This window comes from Rhea americana, unplaced genomic scaffold (genome assembly GCF_003343005.1).
Source record: "Rhea americana isolate MKP2758 unplaced genomic scaffold, rheAme1 scaffold_1, whole genome shotgun sequence".
NCBI classification, from domain to species: Eukaryota; Metazoa; Chordata; class Aves; order Rheiformes; family Rheidae; genus Rhea; species Rhea americana.
In genome coordinates, this window is record NW_028185038.1 from 7161203 (window position 1) to 7187892 (window position 26690).

At 36.8% G+C, this 26690-nt stretch overlaps 2 protein-coding genes across 10 annotated transcripts in view; one reads left to right on the plus strand and one right to left on the minus strand.

The window, feature by feature from the left end:
- FBXL13 (F-box and leucine rich repeat protein 13) overlaps positions 1-26690 on the plus strand; it is a 101316-nt gene that overhangs the window by 23236 nt on the left and 51390 nt on the right. For 8 of the 9 annotated variants that reach the window (XM_085298467.1, XM_085298456.1, XM_085298516.1 and 5 more), the window contains 3 exons: positions 4920-5015; positions 9008-9143; positions 26574-26626. The exons of the other annotated variant lie outside the window; for it this stretch is intronic. In XM_085298467.1, coding sequence (XP_085154593.1) covers positions 4920-5015; positions 9008-9143; positions 26574-26626 — 285 coding nt within the window. The remainder of the gene's footprint in view (positions 1-4919; positions 5016-9007; positions 9144-26573; positions 26627-26690) is intronic. 9 annotated transcript variants of the gene reach the window in all.
- LRRC17 (leucine rich repeat containing 17) overlaps positions 13876-26690 on the minus strand; it is a 24990-nt gene continuing 12175 nt past the window's right edge. The window contains exons 2-4 of the mRNA XM_085298532.1: positions 21602-22481; positions 17514-17669; positions 13876-16506 (exon numbers count right to left, since the gene is read on the minus strand). Of these exons, the coding sequence (XP_085154658.1) occupies positions 16103-16506; positions 17514-17669; positions 21602-22358 (1317 nt within the window). The 5' untranslated portion in view covers positions 22359-22481 and the 3' untranslated portion in view covers positions 13876-16102. The remainder of the gene's footprint in view (positions 16507-17513; positions 17670-21601; positions 22482-26690) is intronic.

A 26690-nucleotide genomic window follows, 5' to 3' on the forward strand; every position in this document is an offset into this window, starting at 1 on the left:
ATTATCTGTAGGCCTGTGGAAGATACTTGGCACTGGTTCCTTTCTAAATCACAGGGTATTTGTTTTGGTAAATATCCCTATTATTATGTTATCTTTTATTGTGGTTTTCTGTTCTGTTCCCATGCAAAAAATATCTGTCAGTTTATATTTACTGCTGGGATAGGATCTGTCTTCAGGGCCAGCTGTAAATCATTTGCTTTTAAATTTCACCTTTTTTTGATTCAGTTTCCTATAAAAATCAGCAGTACCATAGTACCCTAATGTGTTATTGACAGAAAGTGGCTGTGCTGCTCTCAAGCTGGCTATTTGATCGTGATCTTACATGAAATTAATGTTACAACAGACCATTTCAGAATTGCAAATTCAGAGGGCTGTTAGCAAAAGAGTGTCAAATAAAAATCTTTGCTTTTTTCTTTTACCAAGAAACTAGGCCTTATTGAACAATAATAATAATAATGCAGTCTATATTTTTGTTCTTGTTCTAACAAACCATATAGTTCCATTTCTTCAAATACCTTTTTGTGATCTACATCAAAATTCCTTAGAATTTTAAGACAGATTAAGTTTTGAAGTTAAAGAAGTAGTCTAAATGTCCAAATCAATCAGACTTTCAGTTAGGTAAGCCTGTGATGGATCCAACTCTAATCATCATGGGATGCAATTCTTTGAAAGGATGGGGCTTTTATAGAAGGTATTTGTTATTGAAAAGGGGCTACACATTTATGTGCTTTCAAAAATCCTTGTAAGTGCCTAACTGCATTATGAACCAGCTAAATATCTTTAAAATTAGTATAGCCATAATAAAATCCCAGGATTCCAGAATAAAAACATACATAAATATCTGGTTTTTTGATTATTATAGACAGATGATACATAGCATCAGCCTAAAAGAACTGTGTTTAAAATACATTTTCCCTCCATTAAATTAATAATGTATTGGATTAGGGAATTATACGGGATTCCACTGTTTCCATTTAGATAAATTTTATATGTGATATAAGTGGCAAAAGTTAACATTAATGTTTCCATAATGTTCTTGCCAGGATCTCTATGCAAGGTCCTAATATGCAATTACTTTCTTTGTTCGCTTGCCAAGAAGTTGAGATCTGTGTATTCTGCAGTCTAAGTTTTTGAGGAGACATAATTAGAAACAGTCATTTAGAAATGTGTGGTGTGATGTGGGGATTATTTTTGTAGGAAAATACATATAAATTCTTGGGAGTTTTAATGCATTTTTTTATTTCAATTTGTTGCATCAGCTTGTGCAAACAAGATATTCGTCAGGGCATTATTGAACAACATGTATGTCTTGTACAACATATATTGTGTTTGTACAATCCAGAGTTTGCTCAATAACCAGGTCATGGCAATGCAGCAGTTACAGAGGATTTAGGCACTTTAGGCAGGGCTTTAACAGAGTCACCTAAGTGTGACTGTAGTGATCCACAATCATCATCTGCTGTCCAGCCCTGCAAGAAACTCCTGTTGTATGCTGAAGTTGTTTAGAATGCGGTTACAGGCATTTACAATGATCTGGGTGTCTGGGTGCGTGTGAAGTTTTTCTAGCCTGAGTAGCATGGCACTTCTCTCATGAGTCAAGTTTCTGAAATTAATACAAGTGTGCCATGCTTCCTTCAGCGRTCTGACAGATGTCATCAGTACACATTCAGTATACAAAGTGAGTATAACTGTGGTAATCCAGCCAGTGGCTCACCAACCTTGGTATCCTGTTCTTAATGGTAAGCGGCAGAAGATACCTGAAGAGTAGACTATAAGAACAGGGTAATTCTAGAGTGGTTATTTTTCACATATCCTTGCTTTAATTTAGTGATTTCTTGAGCTGACGGTTGCATCCATATCATCACATTTGATAGTCACTGATGGGCCTTTCTTTAAGAGTTTAATTATTTTATATCTATTTGTAATTGGCAAAGGATGAGAAAGTGTGGATAATGTGCTTCCTCTGGTCTGTTTTACAATTACAGTCTGATAAGTTGTTTTAGTGCCTGTATTTCTCCTGTTAAGAAATGGAATTCAATAATTTTCTCTAACTAATAGTTTTCTTTCATGATTTCAGTAATTTTGAACATCTTCCTGTATCTTGTCTGGCATCCTATTCTGAATTGAAGAGTTCTAATCTTGATTGATTTTCCCTTATGCACAAATTGTTCCTTATTCTGATCGTCTTTGTTCCCCCTTTCTGCGTTTTTCCTATTTCTCTGCGTGACCTGAGGTTTATACAGAGTTCAAGATAGAAACATTGAACATAGGTCCACACCGCAGATATACATATGTGTCAGATGATGTTTGCTGTTTTGTTCTCTAGTACTTTCCTAATAATTCTTAAAGTTCTGTTTCTGGTTCTGAGAATTAATGCACATTGAGATGACTTTCTCAGAGAACTACATGTAATAATTCCAAGATCTCTTCGCTCTGTGAATACAGTTGATTTAAAGCCCATCATTGTGTATCTACAGTTAAGGCTGTTTTCTGCTCTGCAATGTGCAAATGCAATGTGCTACTCTGCATTTATTGTCACTTAATTTCTTTCTTCACTTTGTCTCCATTCCCTCCATATCATACTGTCTTCTTGGAACTCTTTGCAAGACACTCTTGAATTTGATTACTCTGAGCATTTTGTATCCTTGGCAAACTTAGTCACTTCTGAGTTCACATATTTATTAGCATACATTATTGTGAAGAACTGCTGGCTGTGTCCCTCCATTGTGAAAACTGATGATTTATMTGTATCTTTTATCTCTAAATCTTTACTTGCCAATAAGGGGACTTTTCTTCTTACCCCATGGAAGCTCAGCTTTTAAAGAGACTTTATTTATATTGCATATAAATAGAATTACTTGTATCATCAGCTTTGTTGGTTACTTCTAAGAACTGTAATTGATTTGTGAGGTATTAATTCCCTCTATGAAAGTGGGGTTGATTCTTCTCTAGTGTAACATGCATATTTATATATTTACTAAATTCTGGTGTTTACTGTAGCTTCAATGTGCTTGTTCAGTCCAAGATGAATTCTCCAGCTCTTCTAATTCTTCCTGTGTGAAATTCTTTATGAAATTGGTATCGTATTTTTCACCATTGAATTTTCTGATACCATGCCTATTTAGAAATAGATTATGCACYTCAGTCAGATCTTCAAGAATTTCACATTTTATTTCTTTTAAAACTTTTTGGTGGTTATCACCTGGTACTGCTTACTTGTATTCATTTTTAAATTGATTCTTAAACCTTTTCACTGATACTTTAAACTTTTGAGAAAGTTTATCACATTCATATGACAGATTAGGCTCTATACAAAATGGTGTTGTGATCGTATTTTAAAATGGGGTTGCAACAGTGCGTGATACAACTGACAGGCTGGTGCATCCTTCCAGATTTTCATGTTTACTGTTACACGACTTCTGTGGCCCACTGAAAATTAGACTGCTTTTTTATACAGGTAATTCTTACATAGGACAGGAGATAACCAATCCTTACTTGGTTATCCTTTTGGTTAGAGACACTCCTAGGAACTTACAGGCTCAATCATCCAGGTCAGAGGCTTGAATCTAGCTCAGGAAATGCTTTAGCAACTGGATTGTTATATAAAATGGGAGTACTGAGAAACATTAGAGCCACTTCTCTGAAAGAGTGGCTAGCGCTCGCTCTCAGGAAGAATTCTGGGATATGGACCTTCAGAGAAAGGGAACATCTTTTTGCAATACCTGAATGAGGTGTCTCAATTACAAAGAATGAAGAYATATAAGACAATTGAATATATACAGAAGTCTTGCAAATGCATTACTGTATTTTCATAAAGTAACACTAGTAATCAGTCTTAAAATATTCTGCTTATTTTGAATATTAAATGTATTTTTATATACAAGAAGGAAGCATTAAGTACATTTTAAAAACATTTTTGCAAATATCTTAGATTCTGGAAAAAACAATTTGGCCCTGATTCTGCAAATGTCTGTTAATTTGGATTTTTTTTATAAAAACTCATACCAACAGTTCTGTTGTTATTGAACTTCTTTAGTGAGTAAGAATTATTTGTGGGACAACAGATTTTGAGGATCAGGCCAATTGTTTGAATTTGTCACCACTGATGTGATGAAATGTTGGCAGTAAAAGATACTTTATCAGTGATATTCCTCTCTGTTTTTCCTTTTTCTAAGCTGAAAATGGAAAATGTTAGCATTTTACTACCAGAAATACTGTTTCACACTTGGTCATAAAAATGGCAGGAGAGGAGCATTGGAAGAAGGTTAGYAAATGTTCTTCCAGTCTCCTACTTTTATGGTCTCAGATTGCTTTATCTGAGATTATCTATCGTGACAAAATCTTTTTGGAATGTTATGCTGCCACAGTCATTTCCTTTTTCAAAATGATGTTTAATGACAGCAATRTATTTTAGAATATTTGACATCAAGAGATGAGCTATTGGGATAGCTTTTATATTTTTTCTGCCTGTAATATTACAAGACCATCTTTAATATATATATTTACCAAGTATACTAGTTACATTAAAAAGAACTCTGAGGTAGAAACCCAAAGCCTCTCTTAATTGGTAATTCATAATTTACAAAGGTTTGTTCCAAATAGGTTTAGCAGAGCTGTTTGAACAAGTGTTCTCTTAACACAGATGAAATGAACTGCTGATGAAAAATCTCCGGTTTTATAACTTCTCCATCACAGCTTGAATTTACACACTTCTAAGCAAAGCTATCTTTTAATTTTCTTTGTTAAGAATGTTAATGACATTCTGATATAAAAGATGTGGATTAAAGTCCTAAGAAAGAAATCTTTAATTTGAAAATAACTCTGTTTTTTTCAGGACAGGTGAATGTGTATTGCTTACTGCAGCAATGATTTTTACTGAACAGTTTTTAATATCATGTATTTCTGTTTTTCAAAAATAGATTTTTCGTTATGTAAATTTAGTTGATCTGGCAAGATGTGCTCAAGTTAGCCAAACCTGGATGCTGCTAACTCAGAACAGTTCATTATGGAGTGATGTAAGTAACATAATCACTTTCAATATTTTATTTCAATTTCGTTCATTAAAAAAGAGTGAAACAAGGAGCTAGGTACTTCAAGTGTGCTAAGGGTATGGACAAATTATTTATCCCAGAATTTGACCTGTTCTACTGAATCACGTGAATAAAAGTAGGAGCAATTCAAATGAAGTTGTCTGTGTTACATCATTATAAAATCAGTATAATTCTAGAGAGAGTCCTATCATCCCTGGAACAAGTGGTACAGACCAGCTCACTTCCATAGTAATGAAGTCTTAGAAATGCTGGTTTGGGCCTTTCATCTCTAGACCACTATCAGTGTCCATGTTATTGCATTGTTTCTTGTATTCTAACATTCCAAGTGCCCCATGGCACACACATTTCTCTCAACTTGCCTGTCTTGTACGCATTAGGTGACCATGTCATCATGGTTTTCTTTAAGGACCACACCTTGAACGTAAAAGCGTGGTCACATTGCTTCTTGCTATTGCCTTCAGCAGTGCTGATGAGGCTTCAGTTAYGAAGAACTGCCTCAAAGCTATCCATTCTTTAGGTGCTGAGGTGCTATCGCTAGCAGTGGTACCTTGACCAACATTACTTCTGCTGTTGTGTCATTGCCTCACATATAGCCATTTGTCAGCAGTGCAAAGAAACACTAAGGTCAGATTTTTGAAAGTGTATGGGCCCATCAAACAGGATTTAGTCAGATTTTAGATACTCAGGTCTAAAATTACAATCCAGAAACCCTGTGCATCTTCAGCATAACTCTGGAGATGTCTAGTTTGTTAGGCATCGCCTTTTTGGACCTAACAGTTTTTGAGTGAAGGAGATTTATTCTCTTTTCTCTAAGAACTGCCTGACCCGTGAAACTTGCTGTGAAATTTATAAGGGAAGGTGAGCTGGGAGCAAGGAGTAACAGAAGGACAGGCAGGGGCACAGAGCTGCAGAACCCAAGTAAGAAGAGCAGAGCGGGTCCAGTGAGAGTAACTAAGATCAGCCACCCACCAGCAGTTGCCATACAAGTCTATAGTGACAGAGSAGCTCCGAAGTCAAGCCAGGAAGTGAAGTCCAAGAGTTCAGGTGAGAGTCACGATCAGCTAGGAACATGAGCAGGCACAGGCATGCCTAAAGCATAGGCAAGGAGCAAGAGCAAGGGCCTGAGTTTAAATGCAGTTTCTGAGCCAACAGAGAAAGCCCCTAATGAGGTTTCTTACAGCTCTTTCTCATAACTGAGCTGTTTTCACAGCAGTCTTGTTCAGGGTTATACTGCTACACCATATTAGAGCTGATCTTGAACTGAGGTAGCTAAAACCCTGGGGAAAGAAGAGGTTGTATATCCTGTCAGTGCACCTGGGACCCCGATGGTAGACAAAGAGTCACAGAATGGTTGWGGTTGGAAGGCACCACTGGAGATCTTCTAGTCCAACACCTCTGCTCAAGCAGGGGCATCTAGAGCATATTAGACAGCATCATGTCCAGGAGGATTTTGAATATCTCTAGAGAAGGAGACTCCACAGCCTCTCTGGGCAGCCTGTGCCGGTGCTCTGTCACTCTCACAGGAAAGAAGTTCTTATATTCAGGTGGAACTTCCTATGTTTGAGTTTGTGCCCGTTGCCTCTTGTCCTGTTGTTTGGCACCCCAGAAAAGAGTCCAGCCCCATCCTCTTGACACCCTTCCTTGAGGTATTTATAGACATTGATAAGATCCACTCTCAGTCTTCTTGTCTCCAGGCTGAAGAGGCCCAGCTTTTGCAGCCATTCCTCACAGGGCAGACACTAAAGATCTGATCATCTTCGTAGCCCTACGCTGGACTCTCTGCAGCAGCTCCATGTCTCTCTCATACTGGGGAGCCYAGAAGTGGACACAGTACTCGAGATGAGGCCTCCGCAGGGCTGAGGAGAGGGGCAGGATCACCTCCCTYSACCTGCTGGCAACACCCTTCCTAATGCATCCCAGGAGACCATTGGCCTTGGCCTTCTTGGCCACAAGGGCACATTGCTGGYTCATGGTCAACTTGTTGTCTACCAAAACTCCCAGTCCTTCTCTGCAGAGCTGCTCTCCAGAAGGTCAGCCCCCAGCTTGTACTGGTGCCTAGGGTTATTCCTCCCTAGGTGCAGGACTCTGCTCTTGCCCTTGTTGAACCTCATGAGGTTCCTCTCCACCCAGCTCTCCAGCCTGTCCAGGTCTCTCTGAATGGCAGCACAGCCCTCTGGTGTATCAGCCACTCCTCCCAGCTTGGTATCATCAGCAAACTTGCTGAGGAGGCACTCGGTCCCATCATCCAGGTCGTTGATGAAGAAGTTGAACRGGATGGAACCCAGTACTGAGCCCTGGGGGACGCCACTAGCCACAGGCCTMCAACTAGACTCCACACCACTGATAATGACACTCTGAGCTCTGCCTTTCAGCCAGTTCTCAATCCACCTCACTGCCCACTCATCTAACCCACACTTCCTGAGCTTCTCTAGGAGGATGCTATAGGAGACASTGTCAAAAGSCTTGCTGAAGTCAAGGAACACAACATCCACTGCTCTCCCCTCATCTACCCAGCCAATCATTCCAGCGTAGAAGGCTATCAGATTGGACACCTCTCTTTCACTTGAGAAGATCCATCTGGGATCCAGAAGGTGAACAAGAGTTGTGCCCTATGAGGCTGAGAAGAGCTCTCACCTTGGCTCTACTATACTGTTCTATCTGTACTGAGTGGGACACCAGGCTCTAGTTCCCAGGTAGCTGGAGGCATATATCTGCATTTCTGACTGAGATAAAGAAGCTCCAGAGCACTCCACGTCTGCTTACCTTTTCCTATTTGCTGGTTCTAAGCAGATGCGTTTTCTCTGTGTGAGCTTTTCCAAACTGACCTTCTGATGTATAGCTGTTATGTATACTTTTAGGGTCTTGCTGTTCAAATTTAAGCTGTTGAATCTWTCTACCCAAATCTATCAGCTGTTGAATCAGTAGCATCTAAAAGATACTGCAGTGCCCAACTTGCAGATGGCTAAAGTCTTCGTTTGGTCTCATCTTAAATTACTGTGATAAATTCATGATCTTAATGAAGCTAAGGTTAAAACTTCTGATAATTTTAATTTGAGAAGAACAAAATCCAAATAAGAAAGTGGAAAAATTGAAAGAAGTCCTGGATRCTTGGTTTTTTTTGGCACTGTAACCACTATCAAAAATTCTGAATGAATAATCATGGTTCATTTTTCTAACTATTTTGGTAATAAATGTATATTATAAAACAAAATTAAAAGAACAAATACAGTGTAGCTGTAACAAGTTCTACAAAAGGAAAATAAGTATACATGCTCTTTATGGCTTTTTTATGAAGAAATAAGGCATGAAAAAGTCTTCCTGGAAAGAGGAGAAGATTTTAACATTCCGTATTAAAATTCTATATTTTATCTTTTCTGCTTTTTTAGAAATACTTAGTAGTCAGCCAGCAAAAACTATCTTCTACTATTTTTGTTAAATTTCTTAGTCTTGAAATTTTGATAGACATTAGAAAAAATTTTTAAGCAGAGATCAGATATCCCTAAGCTGCAGCTTAAATCAATTAAAAAATCTTCTAGTAAAACTGAGATGACAGATTACATGTTCTTGATATGTTGATATACAGTAGAGTGCTAATTAGAAAAAAATCTTTAATCTTTAGGATTTTATACATCTTAAATGAAACAAGAAAAACAAAAATTCAGGTCTGACAATTTTGTTTGCAGAAGATATTTCTGACTAGTTATATTTATGGGCAGTGAAAACTAGCCTCCSTTCCATAAAGACTGTAGGCACTTGCTTCCTCTATGTATGAGTATTGTTAGTCAGTTCTGTAGGATTTTTATATATGTAAAGAAAAGATATTACTTTATTTTCCAGACTTTTGTGATTCAGTATTTAGATGGAACTTATTTTAATAGTGATTTTCATAATGTTATGTGTCTTGTATATACTACTTATTAATACCAGAATTATATATGAATTGCTTATATTTTTAGATCAACTTTTCATCAGTAAAGCATAAAGTTCAGGACAAAATAGTAGTAAATATTTTGCAGAAGTGGCGCCCATATGTATTTCGTTTGAATCTTCGAGGTTGCTATTCTCTTCACTGGCCTAGCTTTAAAAGTATCAGTAAGTATTTTTTTWTATATATATATGTATATATATAATGTTATTTTAATTTTATCTATAAATAGTCTTCACTGTATCCTTAGCTATTGTTCCATTTTGCATCCTATATTCTTCTCTGTAGGTCCAGCCATAATTTACCAACATGAATATGGGATCTGTTAAATTACTTCAGATGGCTTCCCCTGTCTTTCATTGCAGTCTGTAGCCCCAGTACTTTCCATATAACTGAATATTGCTAAAATCTCATAAAATAGCATATTATGTGTGATATGCTGTGACTGTATTATGACAAATGAGACTGGAATGTGAACATATACTTAAATGTATCAGAATGCCAAAATTCGATTATACTGAGATAATTATTCCAAAACTCAGATATAAAATGCTATGATATTGTGTGACAACCTAAAGCAAGATCACGAAATGCAGTTCCYGGAAAGTCTTGATTCCCTGAAGAAATTACTTTTTTTGGAAAAAGAAAAAAGAGATGAAAAACAGATTCAAAAAGGTCTGTACTAACCAATTATAAACACTTAGGACCTTGTAGAATAATAGGGAAAATGCTTGCCTGCCAGTAATTCAAAATAAATGAGGAACATGCATGATGCCTGTTTAAGTAATATTTTTTGCCGATAAAAAAAAGCATTGGAGAACAGTTAATTTGGAAATAAAATAAGTGTCTGCAGAATAGGGAGTRGCTTATAGGTTTGTAAAATGTGAATTTGTCTATATGCAATATTGCCAACTTTGAAAGACAAATACCTCAAACATCATAATCTTAAAGAAGAGGTTTGGATCATTTTGGTCCATCTTTATTTTTTTCAATTCCTCCTCTGTTAACAGAGTATTCTGGACCGTGCTACCAGACCTCTTCGTGGAGAGCAGCACTGAAATTATGCATAGTGGAAGTTTCTACTTTGGATAATTTCAGTTAGAGATTTTAACTTCTGAAAGTCTTTTGGGGAAGTGGCTGTGTAATATCCAATGTATACTATGCTTTTGAGAGTTTAGGATCTAGTCAAATTTTGTCTGCTCTGGATCTTTGGAAGTAATTTTCAAAGGTAAAAATAACTGAGAATCCCAGAGTGGTCCAAAGGTAGTGTTCAAATTTTAGAGCAAAGTATAAAAGATGTTTGATCCTACTGCCAAGGGAAAGTTCCTCTGGATGTGGGAAAAGCATCATAGTCCTTCCTGACAGTTTATGTGGAAGTACATGTGACCATGCGATCAGGAGTTAATTCCCTCCGTGACAGCATTTTGCAATAGTATCAGCTCCATAATCTTTTTCCAAAGAGGTTGAATAGCTCCACTAAGCACAGAACAGACAGGAAAAATAATAATAATAATAAAAAAAAAAGTATGATCTATGTTAAAGGTTTGGTAATAACTGTTAAATGCCCTTGGTTCATTAGGAGTTACCTGTATCCTAACAAATAGCCATTTTATCATGCCTAGTGCTAGAACTCCTTGGTAGTGTTTTCACAGGAAAAACAATTTCTGCTACACGTAGGCAAAATTCCAAGAAATATTTTTGATTTCTGGCACAGCTTTACTTCAGTGTTTCTCTAACAGGAAATGTAACCCATTGACCTTTCTAGTCTACACTTTAACTGAATGCAAATGAATTTAAAAGTTTTTATTTTCCAAATAAAAAGTGTATTTTAATGTTTTGAGATTTTGATGTGTATATTATTTAATCAGATAATACACATTTGAAACTGTTGATGCAGCATATGACAATTTCAGGGTATTTTGCTTTGCTTTAGAAAGTGATTGTGTAATTATGGGTGAGAACAGTTTGCTCTCTAGAGTGGTGAGGGAAAAGCACAATTGGCCAAGAATAAAAAGTATATTTGATCATAGTCTTGGCTTTTAAATCACAGTATAAAATAGCACTCTCGGTTATATCAACCTGCAAGTTATTTAGTAAAAAATCTAATTTAATATTATAATGGACTCTGGCAGATAATAAACCAAGCAAGCCAAAATGATTCATACAAAGTCACGTCATCTCCATATGGGGACTGTACTTAGAAATGTTAAGTGCTTTCATGATTTTATTTTCCATATGTATTTGATTAAAAAACCAAAACCATAGTAATGTTTATTGTGTGACATTATCTAAAATCATATAGATTCTAATACTCACTTTCCATCTTTTCTGTAGGCTCAGAATCAAAAATTATATTAATTTTCATCTAATTACTTGATTTTAAACTAGTTGCAATGAATCACGCATTTGTCCACAAATATTTAGAAAACTTTGGTATATAAAATTGATTCTTCTAACCTTGACAATATCTAGTAATTCCTTTTAAGAATGTAATACATTTATATCAGTGTACATTCGCTATTTAGATTAATAACATATTTCTTTTTTAAAATCTTACTGATATTGATCACATAGCCTACTTGTGGCTTTGCTTTGAAGCTCTTGTGGCTCATTCGTAATTGCTGCAAAACTATTTTCTCTAACATTTTTAGATGGTTGAAAATCATATTGGAATTCTCTTCCTTTGGCATTTCTTCAGCTAACAATCTGTACTGAATCTTCTGTTCAGTTATAGGCTACAGATGTTATGAACCTTTCCATTCTAACTTCCCCAAACTACAGTTCTGACTTCATCTTTCCAGACAAATCCAAGATTACACATATTTTGGCAACCTCTTTTTATTGTTAATGGTAAAACAGCAATGATGTTAGCTAGTTTTAAATTTCTTTGGCTGGGTAATCAAGTTAATATTTTTCATCTGTAATTAATGGCTACGATTTTTTAAATTATTTTTATGTAGTGCAACTTTCATATGTGGTATTTGCATGATACAGTAGTCATTTAATTTCTACATATAAATGTCATATGTTTCCAGCTCAAACTGTTGTTGGCAAATGAATGTATTGTTGTGCCAAAAAAATGGTTTTATGAGATGCATGAATTACAGCTCAGCTGTTTGTGGTATTACTCCACCCACTCAACGATCTTGTAGAATCATTTGACCTCCATGTGTGCCTGGGAGTTGCATTTAARAGTTGCCATTCATACTCCTTGTGCAAGAGCTAAAATTTCCTCAAAGGTGTTTGAAGATATCTGTTTCTTTCCCAATAGAGTCACAGTACTGACACACTTATCCATTTTTCTTGCATCCCATCATATCCAAACATGAAGCAAAAGAATCCTTTTTGTGTTTAACGTGTGCATTGTAGACAGAGGCAACTGCTTCTTTAGAGTTTATCCCTTAAGACATAGTCTGCTCGTCAAGAAGACAAGGAACACRATCATGTGCAATTGCTTCTTGGATATGGACAGAGAAGGAAGGGGAATTAGGAGAGAAATTACTGCAAGAAAGAAGTTAAAAAGCATAGGAAGGAAAAGGAAAGCCCATGATTTTCTTTTAGATACAGAAATGCTCTAAAGGTCTTTGTGATAAAATAGTACAGACAGAAATGTCAAGATTAAATTGTGGTTTGTGACCRTGGTGTTTCATGTGTGGGGGTTTCATGCTTTGCTTTACAGAAAATCTCAGAGAAGCTCAGAGTAACAGCAAGTAACTCTATAATGTTGGACTTTTTTTTTTCCATCAACTGTTAATCATTTTCTCCTTTATGTATTTTTTCCAAATATAGTTTTGTTTCTTTGCTTTGGCTGCCTGTTTCTKCTCTATTTTGTCCTCGGTCTCTATGATTTTCCTGTTCATATTGTCTTTTCTCTAAGCATTTGCTACTAGTCACTGTCAGAAGAACACACCTAATATACCCTTACCCTAATATATTATTTCCATTCCTGTGTTCTTATATCACAGTTTTGCAATTGCAATTGCTGTCTATTCTACTACTTCCTCAATTTGAGTCTCTGAAAATGCTGACTATATAGAAAATCCGTGTAGGTTCCTGTTAGTTTATTACTTTTCCAGGAAGGCTTTCTCTCTCTCTCTCTCTTTTTTAAGAATTAGCTGAGAGTTCAAAACACCACTTGAATGATCTTTTATCTATTTTATAAAAGTTCTGTGGTACCATTGCAAAGCTGAAATATGCAGTAACTTTAGACTGTAAGGATTACAGCAGATTGTTGTTGTTAAAAGTATATCAGTTCTGTTACTCTTTGAAAGATCTAGTGGTCATCTAAAGAAAAAATGGCAAGGATTATTCTAACATTCACAAATTTTCAGTCCATCCTTCTTCTGGCTACAAGAAGTCTTTTCTCTTGATTCTCTAAGATCTAGACAGATCCATCTAAAGTACCTCAATTTCATTTTAGTGATATTATCTAAGTCCCTTTATCACTTTATTATTRTTGTGGAGCTTCTGAGATCACACAAGTCCACACTGAAACCTTTGTTTGCAAGACAGTTGTTGAGACAGTCCCCTAGAGTCTCCACATTGTCGGAGACTTTACTTACAGTAAAGTACACTTGACTTACAGACTTTACTTACAGATTTCATCCTTAACTCTAGCTTCTACTAAACAGTTGTCTTTCATCTATCACTGCTACTCCCAAGCATTAGCCTTTATCCTAAGAAGGACAATTTGTGACCTGTTTAGGAATCCCCATGGCCTATGAACTTATCTACAGCAGCTAAGCCACTGCTTGTGGTCTTCAGTCTTACTCTGCTGCTTTTCCAACCGCTAACTAACCTCTTGCTGACCACAGAGGTCAGAGACCTCTCACCCAGCTTTCCTGCTATACTTTTCATGGACTGCTTTTTGTACCCTGACTTTGSCCTACCTTTAGCTAGATTTTTCTTTTTTTTTTCCTTTTTTTTTTTTCCGGAACACTGACTCTTTGTCTGCAGAAATTAACCTAACATGGTTTATAAACTCATTTTTTCCAACTCAGCTTCTCTCCATTAGCTGTATTGCCAGTAACAGCTGTTCTGTTGCGGTTCCATTATCTGTCCTTTTTAGTCATTCCCAGTAGTTTCATTCTGTACTGAAAAAATCCCCCAGGATTTAAGAGGAGGAGGAGGAGKAGTTCACTTGATACTGGCTACTACCTATGAGAGATTTTTTTTCTTTTGGCACTTTTAAAGATTTCTAGAAAATACTCCATCTAGTGAATATTACTGGCCAAATGGGAATCTCATCTGTATTCCATCTTCTAAGGATTATCCCTTAATAACTAGGATATGCTTAAGATATTCCCAGGAACAGGAATGAATAATATACTGTTGTATTTCCTATAAAGTTTTGAAAAGATGATGCAAAATAGATGGATAAATTATTGATCTTATCAATAAAGCAACATTAAAGAGATTCATAATCTTAATGATGGGGGACATGAAGGAATACAATGAATTACAGTGTGTTTTTGCTTAAGGATTCTTTGGCCCTCCTACCATCCTTAATATTTTATGATTATTTCATTTATGTTGTGGGGTTTTTTCATATTGATATAAAATTATTCTGAGTGCTCTGTATTACACTCTTAAAACAAAGTGTGTAACTTTTCAGGCTTGTGGCTGAAGCACCAGAGGAATCCATAAGCTCCATGAGTTGGTGCAGAGCTTTAAAGGAACAATTTTTCTCGCTAAGAGCATGCTTCTTCCATGACAGCCAACAGATATTTARAATTTTGACCCTGAATCTCTTTCTTGTATTTACATACTTCTTACTGATCTAAGAGTCTTACTACTGTAAGACTAGAGCTGGGAATACCAATGTTTTAATCTAGCATCTCCTACTTGTCCACCATGTTAGCCTGAGGACATATTTATCCTTCCCATCTGTAAAAAAGGTATTATAATACTTGTCTTCAAGAGGCACTAGTTCTCTTAGTTTAATGCTAACTGCCACAGAGATTTAAAAAMCAGAAGTATTATGTAAAAGCATACAAGTACAGTAATTCTGTAAAAACAGCTTTTCTGTAAAGAAACATTTACCCATTGTATTATATAGCAAGGAATTATATATTCAGAGGTATTGTCTGTTTAGTTAGGGAATTTCTATGGACCTATTGCAATAGTATTGGAATGTGTCACAGTCTTTAAAGAATGTATCCTTGTAAGACTCCAGTGAGATAAGGAGGTACTATAATCTGCATTTTACAGATGAGTCCTGGAAAGGAGGAGTTTGAGAATCCCACACTTTTAGAGAGCGCTCGGAAGGATACTTCCCTTCAGTTCAGATGGGCAGTGGAATGCCGACCACAGCAGTCCTCAGCGGTTCCACTTGATATAGAAATGTGGTCATGTAACCAATGTCAAACTGACATGACAGCCTAAAACGCTTCCTAGAAAGACTTCAGCTCTGCTACTCCAAAAGCCAAATAAGGCCAATACAAGCRACTAGGTTTTGGGAACCCACTATGTCTTCACTATTCCTATCTTCTGCCCAATTACAGAAGAGACAGAGGCTGCATTATTCTCTCAAGACTGAGCATGAACAGCAGTAACTAAGTCAGTASAATCCAATTCTGGAATTGTATCCCAATCAGTATAACAATAGCCATTCCTGTTATTCTAGAACTGTATTTAGGGTAAGTCTTAGRTTTGATTTTTCATATACAATAAAAAACAGGAAGCTGATACAAAAATCTTAGAATTAGTCTTCTGGGAATATTTCAAGAAATTGGTAGATATAAAGAACGGGCAATACATTCAGGAAAATGAGTCTTGATCACAATTCTGCAGCAAGTTCCTGTCAACACATGAGCTGTGTTTGTACATATAACAGCTCCTCCCCGCAACAGCTTTATGTTTGTTTCTGTCCATTTGTGTTGCAAAGTATCAAATAATTGCCAGAATATTTCACAAGAATGTCTTGAACTAGTTGTCAGAAATAATAACTTGATGAGGGATGCTCTATAACTAATGCCATTCTGTAATTATTAACTGTAATAAAAAGAAATCTTTGTAGGCAGATACTCTTACAAACAATCTGTATAGTTAACAAGAATGTAAACAATGTTATTTTGTGTCAGAGTATCAAATATTTGAATCTACTAGCAAAAAAGAGTTTCCTTTATTAGCCTATTACAGTGACAATTACACCATGCTTCTTTACTGTTTGAACTGATTGTTCTTTGTGTCGTTCCCATTCTTCATCATCTTTGTCTAGATCAAAATTTTCTGGATAAATAGACAGCTTGTCTTTTGGGCACTCCTCATAGTAACTTCGAACATATTTTCCAACAGACCATCCTTTGTATTCCTCAGGCATTCTACATTCTAGGCCGTTGTAGTGAACATTGTAGTGATGCTTCAACCAGTAGAAAAGGTAATGAATGTTGTAATCACATCTCCAAGGATTTTCTCTCAGCCACAGTATTTTCAGAAAATAAAGATCCTCCAATACTCCATATTCAAAATTTTGCAAGCTGTTGTTTGATAGATCCAGCTCCTCTAAGTTACTGAGCCCTGAGAAAGCAGCTGTCAATAGAAAAACAGTTATTGGTACTATATAAAGATTAGTTAGACCAAGTATGCAAATCTGCAACAGGAAAAACATTTTCAGGGCTACAAAAAAATAAATATCCATACAGTGATTAAAATGTTTTTTGCTAAAGGCTACACTAAAGACTTTTCAAAAACCGAACTTTCAAGCGTAGTTTGTGCCCTGAAAAGTGTCATAGGTTGTTATAAATGTGTCAGCAATAGGTGAGTGTAATAAAAAGACAGTGAAGCTGGACAGCATCGGTGAACTCTATTGGTGTTTCCCTGATACAGAAGTAGAAGTATGGGAATTTATTAAATCTATGACAATGTGCAATTCTGTTAGTTTATATATATATGTATGAAYRTGTGCATTTTTGTGTGCATGTATGTATGTWAAATCTTTAAAATGCTATTAGAAAAGGCTCTAATTTTTGCTTCAGTCTTCCCATCTCTCTTTCCTTATCTCTACTTTCATAATTAAAAAATCTAATAGATATACACAATAAGCAAATTGCGAATACAATTATTAGAATTTAAGTTCTAGTAATATATAATTTAAGAGCAATCATATATAATGATTTTTAACCCCAAAATGCTAAAATCCTTTTGGTTTGTCTATAACTTTATTATCCAATATGGTTTAAAAGCAACYGTATTATATGACACTCTCCATCAGAAATTGCAAAGATATTTAAAAAGTCATTCAGCTCTTTAGCCTTTTTGGAATTGATTACCCCACAAAGTTCAATTTTTTGTACTTGTTTGACTTAGTATTAAAAAATAGAAACTGAAATTAGTCTCAGTTCTTGACATCAGTGATTAATACATTTCAGCACAAAACTTGACTGTGTGAATTGAGTACTTCAAAGGGTAAAATTCAAACCAACTTGTTAATTTTTAAATCTTTTTTTCCCTCACATTTGTATATGATAGAAACATTGCCAAAACGTAGTTAATAAAACACAAATAACTCCTTTATGAATATGTAAAATTATTCTTACCAGGATCAATGTAAGTTAATCCATTACTGTTTAGGTTTAATATCTTCAGTTCACTGACATCTTCAAATTCTTTGGCTCGTAGTTGTCTAATTTTGTTGTTGGACAAATCAAGTTTAACTATATCTGGAGGTATGTTACCTGGAACTTTCTTTAAATCTTAAAAAAATGAAAAAGACATGCTTTACATCAGCTTTGGATTATATTTGCTGTTTGCGTATCACAGTTGCATATCACACAGAACTACCAAGCAAAAACAACTAGTTTATTGTATCTTCAGAGATAAATCAGAGTAGATAGCTCAGAAAAATCATGAAAATGCTTAGTGATGACATGGGAAAATACAGGGCACTTTAAAATTTTTATTTTTGTARGATCTGTTATCTGATTTGTCTCTAAAGACATGGTGAACTGGTCATTTTTCTGCAGTCATTTGGAATATGTTCATGCTAATCCACTATTAGAAAAGGGCTAAATACAAACAATGGGAAAGCAAATTTATATTTATTTTACTAATTTGCTCTATATGACTTGATTATTTTCCTTTCTTTTCCCTTTGTCAATCTAGAATTGTTTTCTCCTTGTCTTCTTTCATCTTTTTCCACTTTTCCCATTGCTAGTATCAACATGTTTTTTTGGCTTCTAACTTTGATTGCTTTGTTCTTTACTATCTTTGTATCTCATGTGAAAGTTGCTATCTCCTGTAATGCTTGTAGTTTTATTATAGTTTACTTTCTGTGTTTTATTTTTATTTTAATGGAGCTGTACCATTTATCTGCATAGAATAGTGAAGGTACTATACAAATAAGAAGCATATTTTTGCGAGCTTGGTCATTTAAATAGAAGAAACCTGAGTAATTATATAAATAAGTGTCCATTGGTATGAGAAYATCTTTGATAATCAAATTGCCTTATATTATGTCCTTTGTTTCATGTTATCAATGGGTAAAATGTTTCAAGTTTTATTAGCAGTAAAATTACTAGTTATTATAACTATATAGTATTTATAACATTATTTAAGACTATATATATTATTTTGTTAGTTATCATTAATGTATTTCCAGGCATTAATGGCATTTCTATCTATCTGCTTCTCTATCCTATTTTACATAAATGGCATTACCAAAGCAACTAATATGTATTGGTCCTTATAGTATTCCTTGTAAAACAGTTGCAGAAGGAATAGCTTCTAGTCCAGTAGTAAAGGCACATTCTTGAGAAGTGCAAACTGTGATTTGCGTCATCTCAGGAAACAAGATATGGATCTCCTGGTTTTATGTTTTCTTAAAGAGTGTTCTAATTCTATGCTTTTATACAAAGAATGGATGTTATCTCTTATTTGACTGTCTTTGAATGAAAATAAGTAGTTCTTGTCCCTAGTTTCTGTGTCAAAATTGATGCTGTCAGTGTACATTTTAAATTCTGAAGATGTCTAATGCATCAGGCATTTTTGAGACTAAAGCAACTTTTCCTAGACTTCCAGCCTCAGATCTAAATTTCAGTAGAGCTTTGTTAGGAGCCTGCTCTGACTGGAATGTTTCATGTTTATGCAAATATCCAAGTTCCAGGGCATATTTATCAGCAAATGAATGCAAATAATACTTAAATTTAGAGACTTTGGGAGGTTGCAGTCTTGAATGCGTGTTTTTGAGCTGCTCTTATGAACCCAGATTCTTCTGTGGAAAAGCAAACAGAAGTTAYGTTGACATGAAACTTTTGTTGCTTTTCTTTTCTTCAAAAAAAAAATAGAATCAAGGACATGTTATGATTTAGTCCCAAAGTACTGACAGTTCTTGTGCATCACTGATCTGATGAGATGTAATAATTTCTTACTTGAAAAGGAGAACCTATATATCATTACATGATTTTTTAAGATCACCGTTTCATAAGTTTCCTGGCATTAACTGGAAATTGCTGACCTGAGGGATAAAGTGCAGGCCCTAGTCCTTTGAGATTCACAGTACTGCTGTACTGCTTGTCATTTCCTCCCCTCCTTTGTAAAGGAGTAGTGGGCTGCAGCTGCTCCTGGTGCTGTACTAGTTTCATGGGTGGTACACCTTTCTTTTCCCTACTCTGAAATCTTGTTCGGGTGGATCTGAGGAATTTTTATGCTTTACCAGGATTTTGGATGTGTGCTACTCCTGTTTCTGGTGGAAGGTCCAATTTAATTGTGCATCTGCTTCACAGTAATAATACTCAAAACAATAAGTACAATGCTTTCATCAAAGGTTGCCGTATGTTCAGAAATCCCAGATGTCAATGGGATATGTGCATCCAGGTGTCTAGCATACGCATGGTAGATCTGATACATCCTAAAAAATGTGGAACTTACACAGTGAGTGCATGTTGGACATTCAGGAAGTCCTGGAGTGATACAGCTAGCTGTTGACCTGAAGAATGGACTCCCTGTACCCTCTATTACACTCATGTGCATTATGAAGTTAGTGTCTGTTCCTTTGTTCTGAATACAATAATCCATTTTTTTTTAAATGCTGTAAAAGCCTGTGAAACTCCCATGAAGGGCAGGGTACACTGAAGGTTTCTATGAACTTAAAAAGAAAAATATCTTGCTAAGTTTTTTTGAGTATATTTAGATACTCAGCTCATCTTTACTATGCCACTGAGCAGGAAGATCCAGAAAGTCAGTCTTTTCTTTTATCATGAATTGTATTGTAGGCTCGTTTTTGTTCAGTTGCACTGTCTACTGGAGACATGAGGTGATGGTGATAATTAAGATCCCATTGTATACTACAAGAAAAGGTAAAGGAAATGAATAGTAACAAACAAACAAATTTTAGCCAGTACAAAAGCATAAACAAATAACAAAAAAGAGATAGCAGGTGCGTGGTAAAAAAAACTTGAGAAAAAAGTGAGATGTAGGAAAAAGAACAGACTTGAGGAAAAGGATGAAAATATGGAGTAATTTTTTGTGACATACATAACAGATAAACCATATAATCAAATGCTGAGATCAGTGATTCTTTAGATATTGTCTCCTTATCCTGACTTCTGAGCTTGTCTGTGGCATTAAGAGCTTAGAATAAAGACACATCAAGAGCTGTTGTATAAATTTAAAGTCACTACTAAAACAAATAGAAAAACAGTGTAGAAGTTTGGCAAATATTTTGCAAAATAGAAGTAGGCAAAACAGACTGCAGTGATAAGGCATTGAAGGCTCTACTTTGCCAAAGCTGGGAAAAATCCTCCCAAGTTGGGCTACTCCTAATAATGCCTTTTTTAAAAAAAATGTTAACAATTCTCTTTGTTCTTTGCTTTATTTCATCATGGGATAAAATATGGGAAATATAAAGCATGAATAAATGTGCACTTTTATATTGATATATGCCCCATCTGATTTGCCCTTAGGGCTTAACTGTGGCTTGTAGGAGCCTGAGATGCATTTGGGGAGGGAATGGAGCCAAGTTTCTGACTAAAGTTGCTTGAAGGCACTTTAACTTTGAAATGTCTGTTGGGCACTGTGAGCAAGAACACAGGGGACATGTTTCTTTAGGAACAAAAGCACACATTTTTTTCCCTCAGTAGAAGAAATCTTGCAGAGAAAATGTGAGGATGCAATGCCTCTCCTTTTCAATTAGGTTTCTTTGAGAATTGTAAGCAGAATTGGCAGCTCCAGTCCCACTTCACAGCTCCCTTTTGTCAATTCTTTTTGCTGTCTTTGTGTTCATAGACTGGAAAGAAGAAAAGAGAATCCRTGCCTCTTCTGTCTGTCAGTACACCAGTTTTGGAACAGGTTGGAATTGACAGCATGTTTATAGTTGTAGAATCAGACAAGTGAGGTGCTGGTGCTACAGTAACTTAGGCACATGCTTAATTTTATTACTGAATTATTTGTACTAGAACACTGAAGAAGATTTGTTTGCAGAATTGGACCTGTAGAGTGGAGGTAAAATGCTGAAAGAATTCCTACTTGTTGCTTGTAATCACAATAACAAGAGATTACCAGTATTAGTTAAGGAAAGTCAAGAAAGTACTGGTGCTATATTGATTTGCTGTAATTAATAAATGAACAAATATAATAAGGGAAATAGAATATTAAAATAACTCATTCAGTTATAAAGATTAATACGAACCTTTTCTTTTGCAATTCAGAGTTGGTACAGGAAACACATACATGTGGCACAGAGAGGAATCAAATTCTGGTTTGGTAGCTTCATGCTTTTCCTTTCTAATATTTTGRGGGTCCTGCCTTTCCTCTTCACCACAAAGCTGGTCAGCTTTTATCTGCTTTAACTTCTGATTTTTCAGTTCTGTTGGATGCACACACTTGGCATAATTTCCCAAATTCCTATTTGCTGGAATCTGTAGCATTGTAACAAGAGTTTCCAGTTCACAGTTGCAATGCCAGGGATTATCGTAAAGACGCAGGTAGTTTAGGACGGGTGTGTAAATAAAAACCTCCTCGGATAAACTCTTAATTTGGTTATGCTGAAGTAAGAGTGTGGTAAGCTTATTCAAACCAAAAAAAGCCTGGCTCTCAATTTTTGATATATCATTCTGTTGTAAATCCAGACTTTTCAATACTTTATACTTGGAAAACATATTGTTCTTTAGTTTACGAATCCTATTTCTTGCTAGCAGCATGTGTTTTAAATCATTAGGCCAATCAGATGATACAAAAATCAATTTTCTTTCCTGGCAATCTAAGTATTTCTCATGAAGATAAGTGTATATATCACAAGGGAGGCCTGGGGCGTTGCGCTTAACAGTGCTAGAGGCTTTCCTTAAGCTATTTTCCCTTTCATTGTTTCTCAGACTCCTATTCCTTGTCTTCCTAAAGTCAGATGCTTTACAGAGAAGAAGCAGTATTATAACAGTTACTACTTGCATCCTGACATTCAGCTGGCCCCTGTTATTTTCTATGACAGCTGGAACAGTTGAAATATTTGGATAGTCTTAAGCAGTGTTGTTCAAATCTGCAGAGGCACAGCTGGGGTATGTGAAATCCCTGTGCTAGAAGAAAAGCAAAATATTAGAAAAGATAAAACAGGCATTTGCATGGAGTCTTGTACATAATACACAGCATTCAATCAAGTACTCAGTCATCACACGACTCAGAGCTTCACAAATGTTCTGAAATATTAATGTGAAATGTTACTGTCTGATCCACTGTTGTTCATTTTGATTAAGCATGGCAAACTATATCACAAAAGGACTTCTTTCTAACTGATTTTTAATTGGAGATTCTTGTATATTCAGCAAAGGAGCATTGTGCTGAATCTTCATTGCATTTAAGTTTGACTTGGAAGATCAACTCAAAAGAGGCACCTGAGGCTGAGATTTGCCAGCTTTCCAGCTGCTGGCCCCCTGGAACGCAGAAGAGCCAGCTCAAGGAAAGTCATGCAGTGTTGCTGTTGCACCATGAGCTTTCGAGTACTCAGAAGCRCGCGCTCGTTTTCAGGTTGGGCCCCATTTTATCATAACTAGCYGTGCTACTGCCACGTGTCTCCCATGGCCCGTGTCAAATAGACAAAGTGGGCTAGACAACCCTGAGACAGACCCAGCTAGAGTTTGCGAAAGCCTGTGGGGTGATCTGAGTACAGGCCGTACGAAGGGAACCTGCAGGTCCTGGCAGTGACCTGCTTCGAGCCACTCACAGGGCTGCCCACTCGAGCAGGGAGAGTACAGAGAAGTCTGCTAGGAGCTTTTACCTTTCCAGGAAAGCCAAACACAATCGCCAGGGTTTAAGATTAGGAGAAGACAAGGCTTACTTCCTCCATCAATGTCCAAAACTTGCTGCAATATTTTTAGATTTTTTTTTTGCCTATATTCCCTACTAAATTTACTATAGTGCTGCTCTGCGCTGCCCTTTCCCTGCTGTTTTCAGTAGAATTTGGCCACAAGATTGTGTTTCCTTAGAAACCCTTCCTTTTTATGTTACCTGCTTTTTTTTCCTCTCACATATTTCCTGGGTTTTGCTAGTCAATRTCATTCCTTTTAAAACTTATTTTTTTAGAAGTCTTTGTTCACTATGTGGTTTAAATGCTTAGTTACTTTTTCTCTATGACCATAGAGAACATCTCTGTGTTATGTTCCATCCTTTTTGGCCKTGGCATTCAGAAAGGTACTGAATCTCAATTTTGAATGCAGATTATTGCACAGATGTTTTGTCTCTAAAACACTATTGTTTTGGGCTCAAAAAGCTTTTCTCTATCCACAGGAAATGTGTTGTCTTGAAGCAACTAATACTATGTAAAATCCTTTTGAAAGCGAGGCAGTTTTTAAACAAATTAGTATATCAGTTTAAACAACATCTGGACTGTAGGGAAGATGTTCTCTTAGTGTGTGTGCAGTTCTAACTCATCARACAAATGGAATAGACCTGTGTATGCATGCTACTGCATCCTTCCAGCCCACGTGGCCAGTTGTTTCTGTCATCTTTGAAAACCCTTTGAATGGTTTCTCCGTTTCATTCCTGTAGGTGATAGTTCTCTATCTGTATTCAGATTCTGTTAATTCACAGTGTGAATGAACATTTGCATTAATGACCTCCTTATCCCTTGTATGAAAAATGAAACTTTATTTATACTTTATGGCACTTTTGGGTAGTCAGTATAAATTGATCACATATTTTAATAACTTCCGTCATAACTGGGATCCTCTGTGTTGTTTTGAACTGTTCCACAGTTCTGGTAGATCTAGCAATGTGATAGATCATCTATCTGAAATGGAAAAAAAAAGAGGAATCTGAAGGAGGGAAGATAATAAAAAATATGTAAACATTTTTTCCTCTTCCTTTCCATCCACTGAGTATGAGCTTGCGTTTATTACTAGTATTAAATTCTGCCTGCAAACTAAATTACATTCAGTTATGATACAAAAATGAACAGTTCCTTTTTGTAGCATTTACAGGCTCATATGTAAAATGATAGTTCTGCCTGATTTAATATTAGGGCAAGAAACACGTAGGAGGTATGTCATTCCTTTRGCTTAGCAACCTTAATGATGATTTTAATGGATTAGGATCTTTTGAGTTGTCCAGTCCCTCTCAGCAGAGTCCTACTTTTCAAAATGGCATTGAGTAAAGCAATATAACAGGATTTCAGTAAAGTCATAGTTTCCATAGAAAAGAATGTATAAACCTATATGTTGATTGCAATTGAAAACACATTTGGCTTTCCTTTTTACATACTTAGCATGTGRAAACAGTTATTATAATTTTTTATATGTTTATTGTAACTATATAAACATTTATATAAACACRTGTATAATTAGAGACTGGTATCATAATATATGGGTGAGAGGGGTAGATAAGCTTAAACAGAAAACTTAATGCTGACATTTCCTAACTCCAAATTACTTAATTAAGTTACCTTCTGGTTCTTTTGGTGACACAAGATAGAAACAATTTGATTTATAAGCCAGCCATTAGATCATGAAGTATAAGAAGCGACATTTCCTCCGGACATCTTCTTCCAACTTTGTATTCTACTTTTGGTTTTTGCGCTTTCTTCTTAGTTATCTGATATGGCTATAGTTTCAGGTAGGATATTGAAGTGGASAACTGGAGAGGTGCCTGAGGACTGGGAGAAAGCCAGTGTCACTCCAGTCTTCAAAAAGGGCAAGAAGGAGGACCCGGGCAACTATAGGCCGGTCAGCCTCACCTCCATCCCTGGAAAGGTGATGGAACAGCTCATTCTGGATGTCATCTCCAGGCATATGGAGGAAAAGAAGGTGATCAGGAGTAGCCAGCATGGATTTACCAAGGGGAAATCCTGCTTAACCARTCTGATAGCCTTCTATGATGGARTGACTGGCTGGSYAGATTAGGGGAGAGCAGTGGACRTTGTGTTCCTTGACTTCAGCAAGGCTTTTGACAGTGTCTGCTATGGCATCCTCCTAGAGAAGCTCAGGAAGTGTGGGTTAGATGAGTGGACAGTGAAGTGAATTGAGAACTGGCTGAAAGGCAGAGCTCAGAAGGTCGTCATCAGTGGTGCGGAGTCCAGTTGTAGGCCTGTGGCTAGTGRCGTCCCCCAGGGCTCAGTACTGGGTYCCATCCYGTTCAACTTCTTCATCAAYGACCTGGATGAGGGGATGGAGTGCCTTCTCGGCAAGTTTGAGGGTGCTACCAAGCTGGGAGGAGTGGCTGATACACCAGAGGGCTGTGCTGCCATTCAGAGAGACCTGGACAGGCTGGAGAGCTGGGTGGAGAGGAACCTCGTGACGTTCAACAAGGGCAAGAGCAGAGTCCTGCACCTAGGGAGGAATAACCCCCTGCAGCAGTACAAGTTGGGGGCTGACCTTCTGGAGAGCAGCTCTGCAGAGAAGGACCTGGGAGTGCTGGTGGATGACAGGTTGACCATGAGCCAGCAATGTGCCCTTGTGKCCAAGAAGGCCAATGGTCTCCTGGGGTGCATTGAGAAGAGTGTTGCCAGCAGGTGGAGGGAGGTGATCCTGCCCCTCTCCTCAGCCCTGGGGATGCCTCATCTCCAGTACTGTGTCCACTTCTGGGCTCCCCAGTATGAGAGAGACATGGAGCTGCTGGAGAGAGTCCAGCGTAGGGCTACGAAGATGATCAGATCTTTAGTGTCTGCCCTGTGAGGAATGGCTGCAARAGCTGGGCCTCTTCAGCCTGGGGAAGAGAAGACTGAGGGGGGATCTTATCAATGTGTACAAGTACCTGAAGGGAGGGTGTCAAGGGGACAGGGACAAACTGTTTTCAGTTGTCCCATGCGACAGGACAAGAGGCAATGGGCAGAAATTGAAGCACAGGAAGTTCTGCCTGACCRTGAGGGGGAATTTCTTCCCTGTGAGAGTGATGGAGCCCTGGCACAGGTTGCCCAGAGAGGTKGTRGAGTCTCCTTCTCTGGAGAKCTTCAAGGCCCACCTGGATGCAACCCTGTCTAACATRCTCTAGGTGACCCTGCTGAGTGGGGAGGTTGGACTAGATGATCTCCAGARGTCCCTTCCAACCTTACTGACTCTATGATTCTATGGTATTGGCCTAGATGGATTGAATCTGCAATAGCAATTCTTACATATCTGTAATACTCTGAGAACCTGAGCTTTTAATCTTTAATATAACTTCTTTATTTTTAATTTTAGGTGAATGTAAAAATTTGCAAGACTTAAATCTCTCTGAATGCCAGGGATTAAATGTAAGTATAACAGACTTTCTCCACAATATTTAATTTATACAGAGAAGGAATATTTCTAATGTTC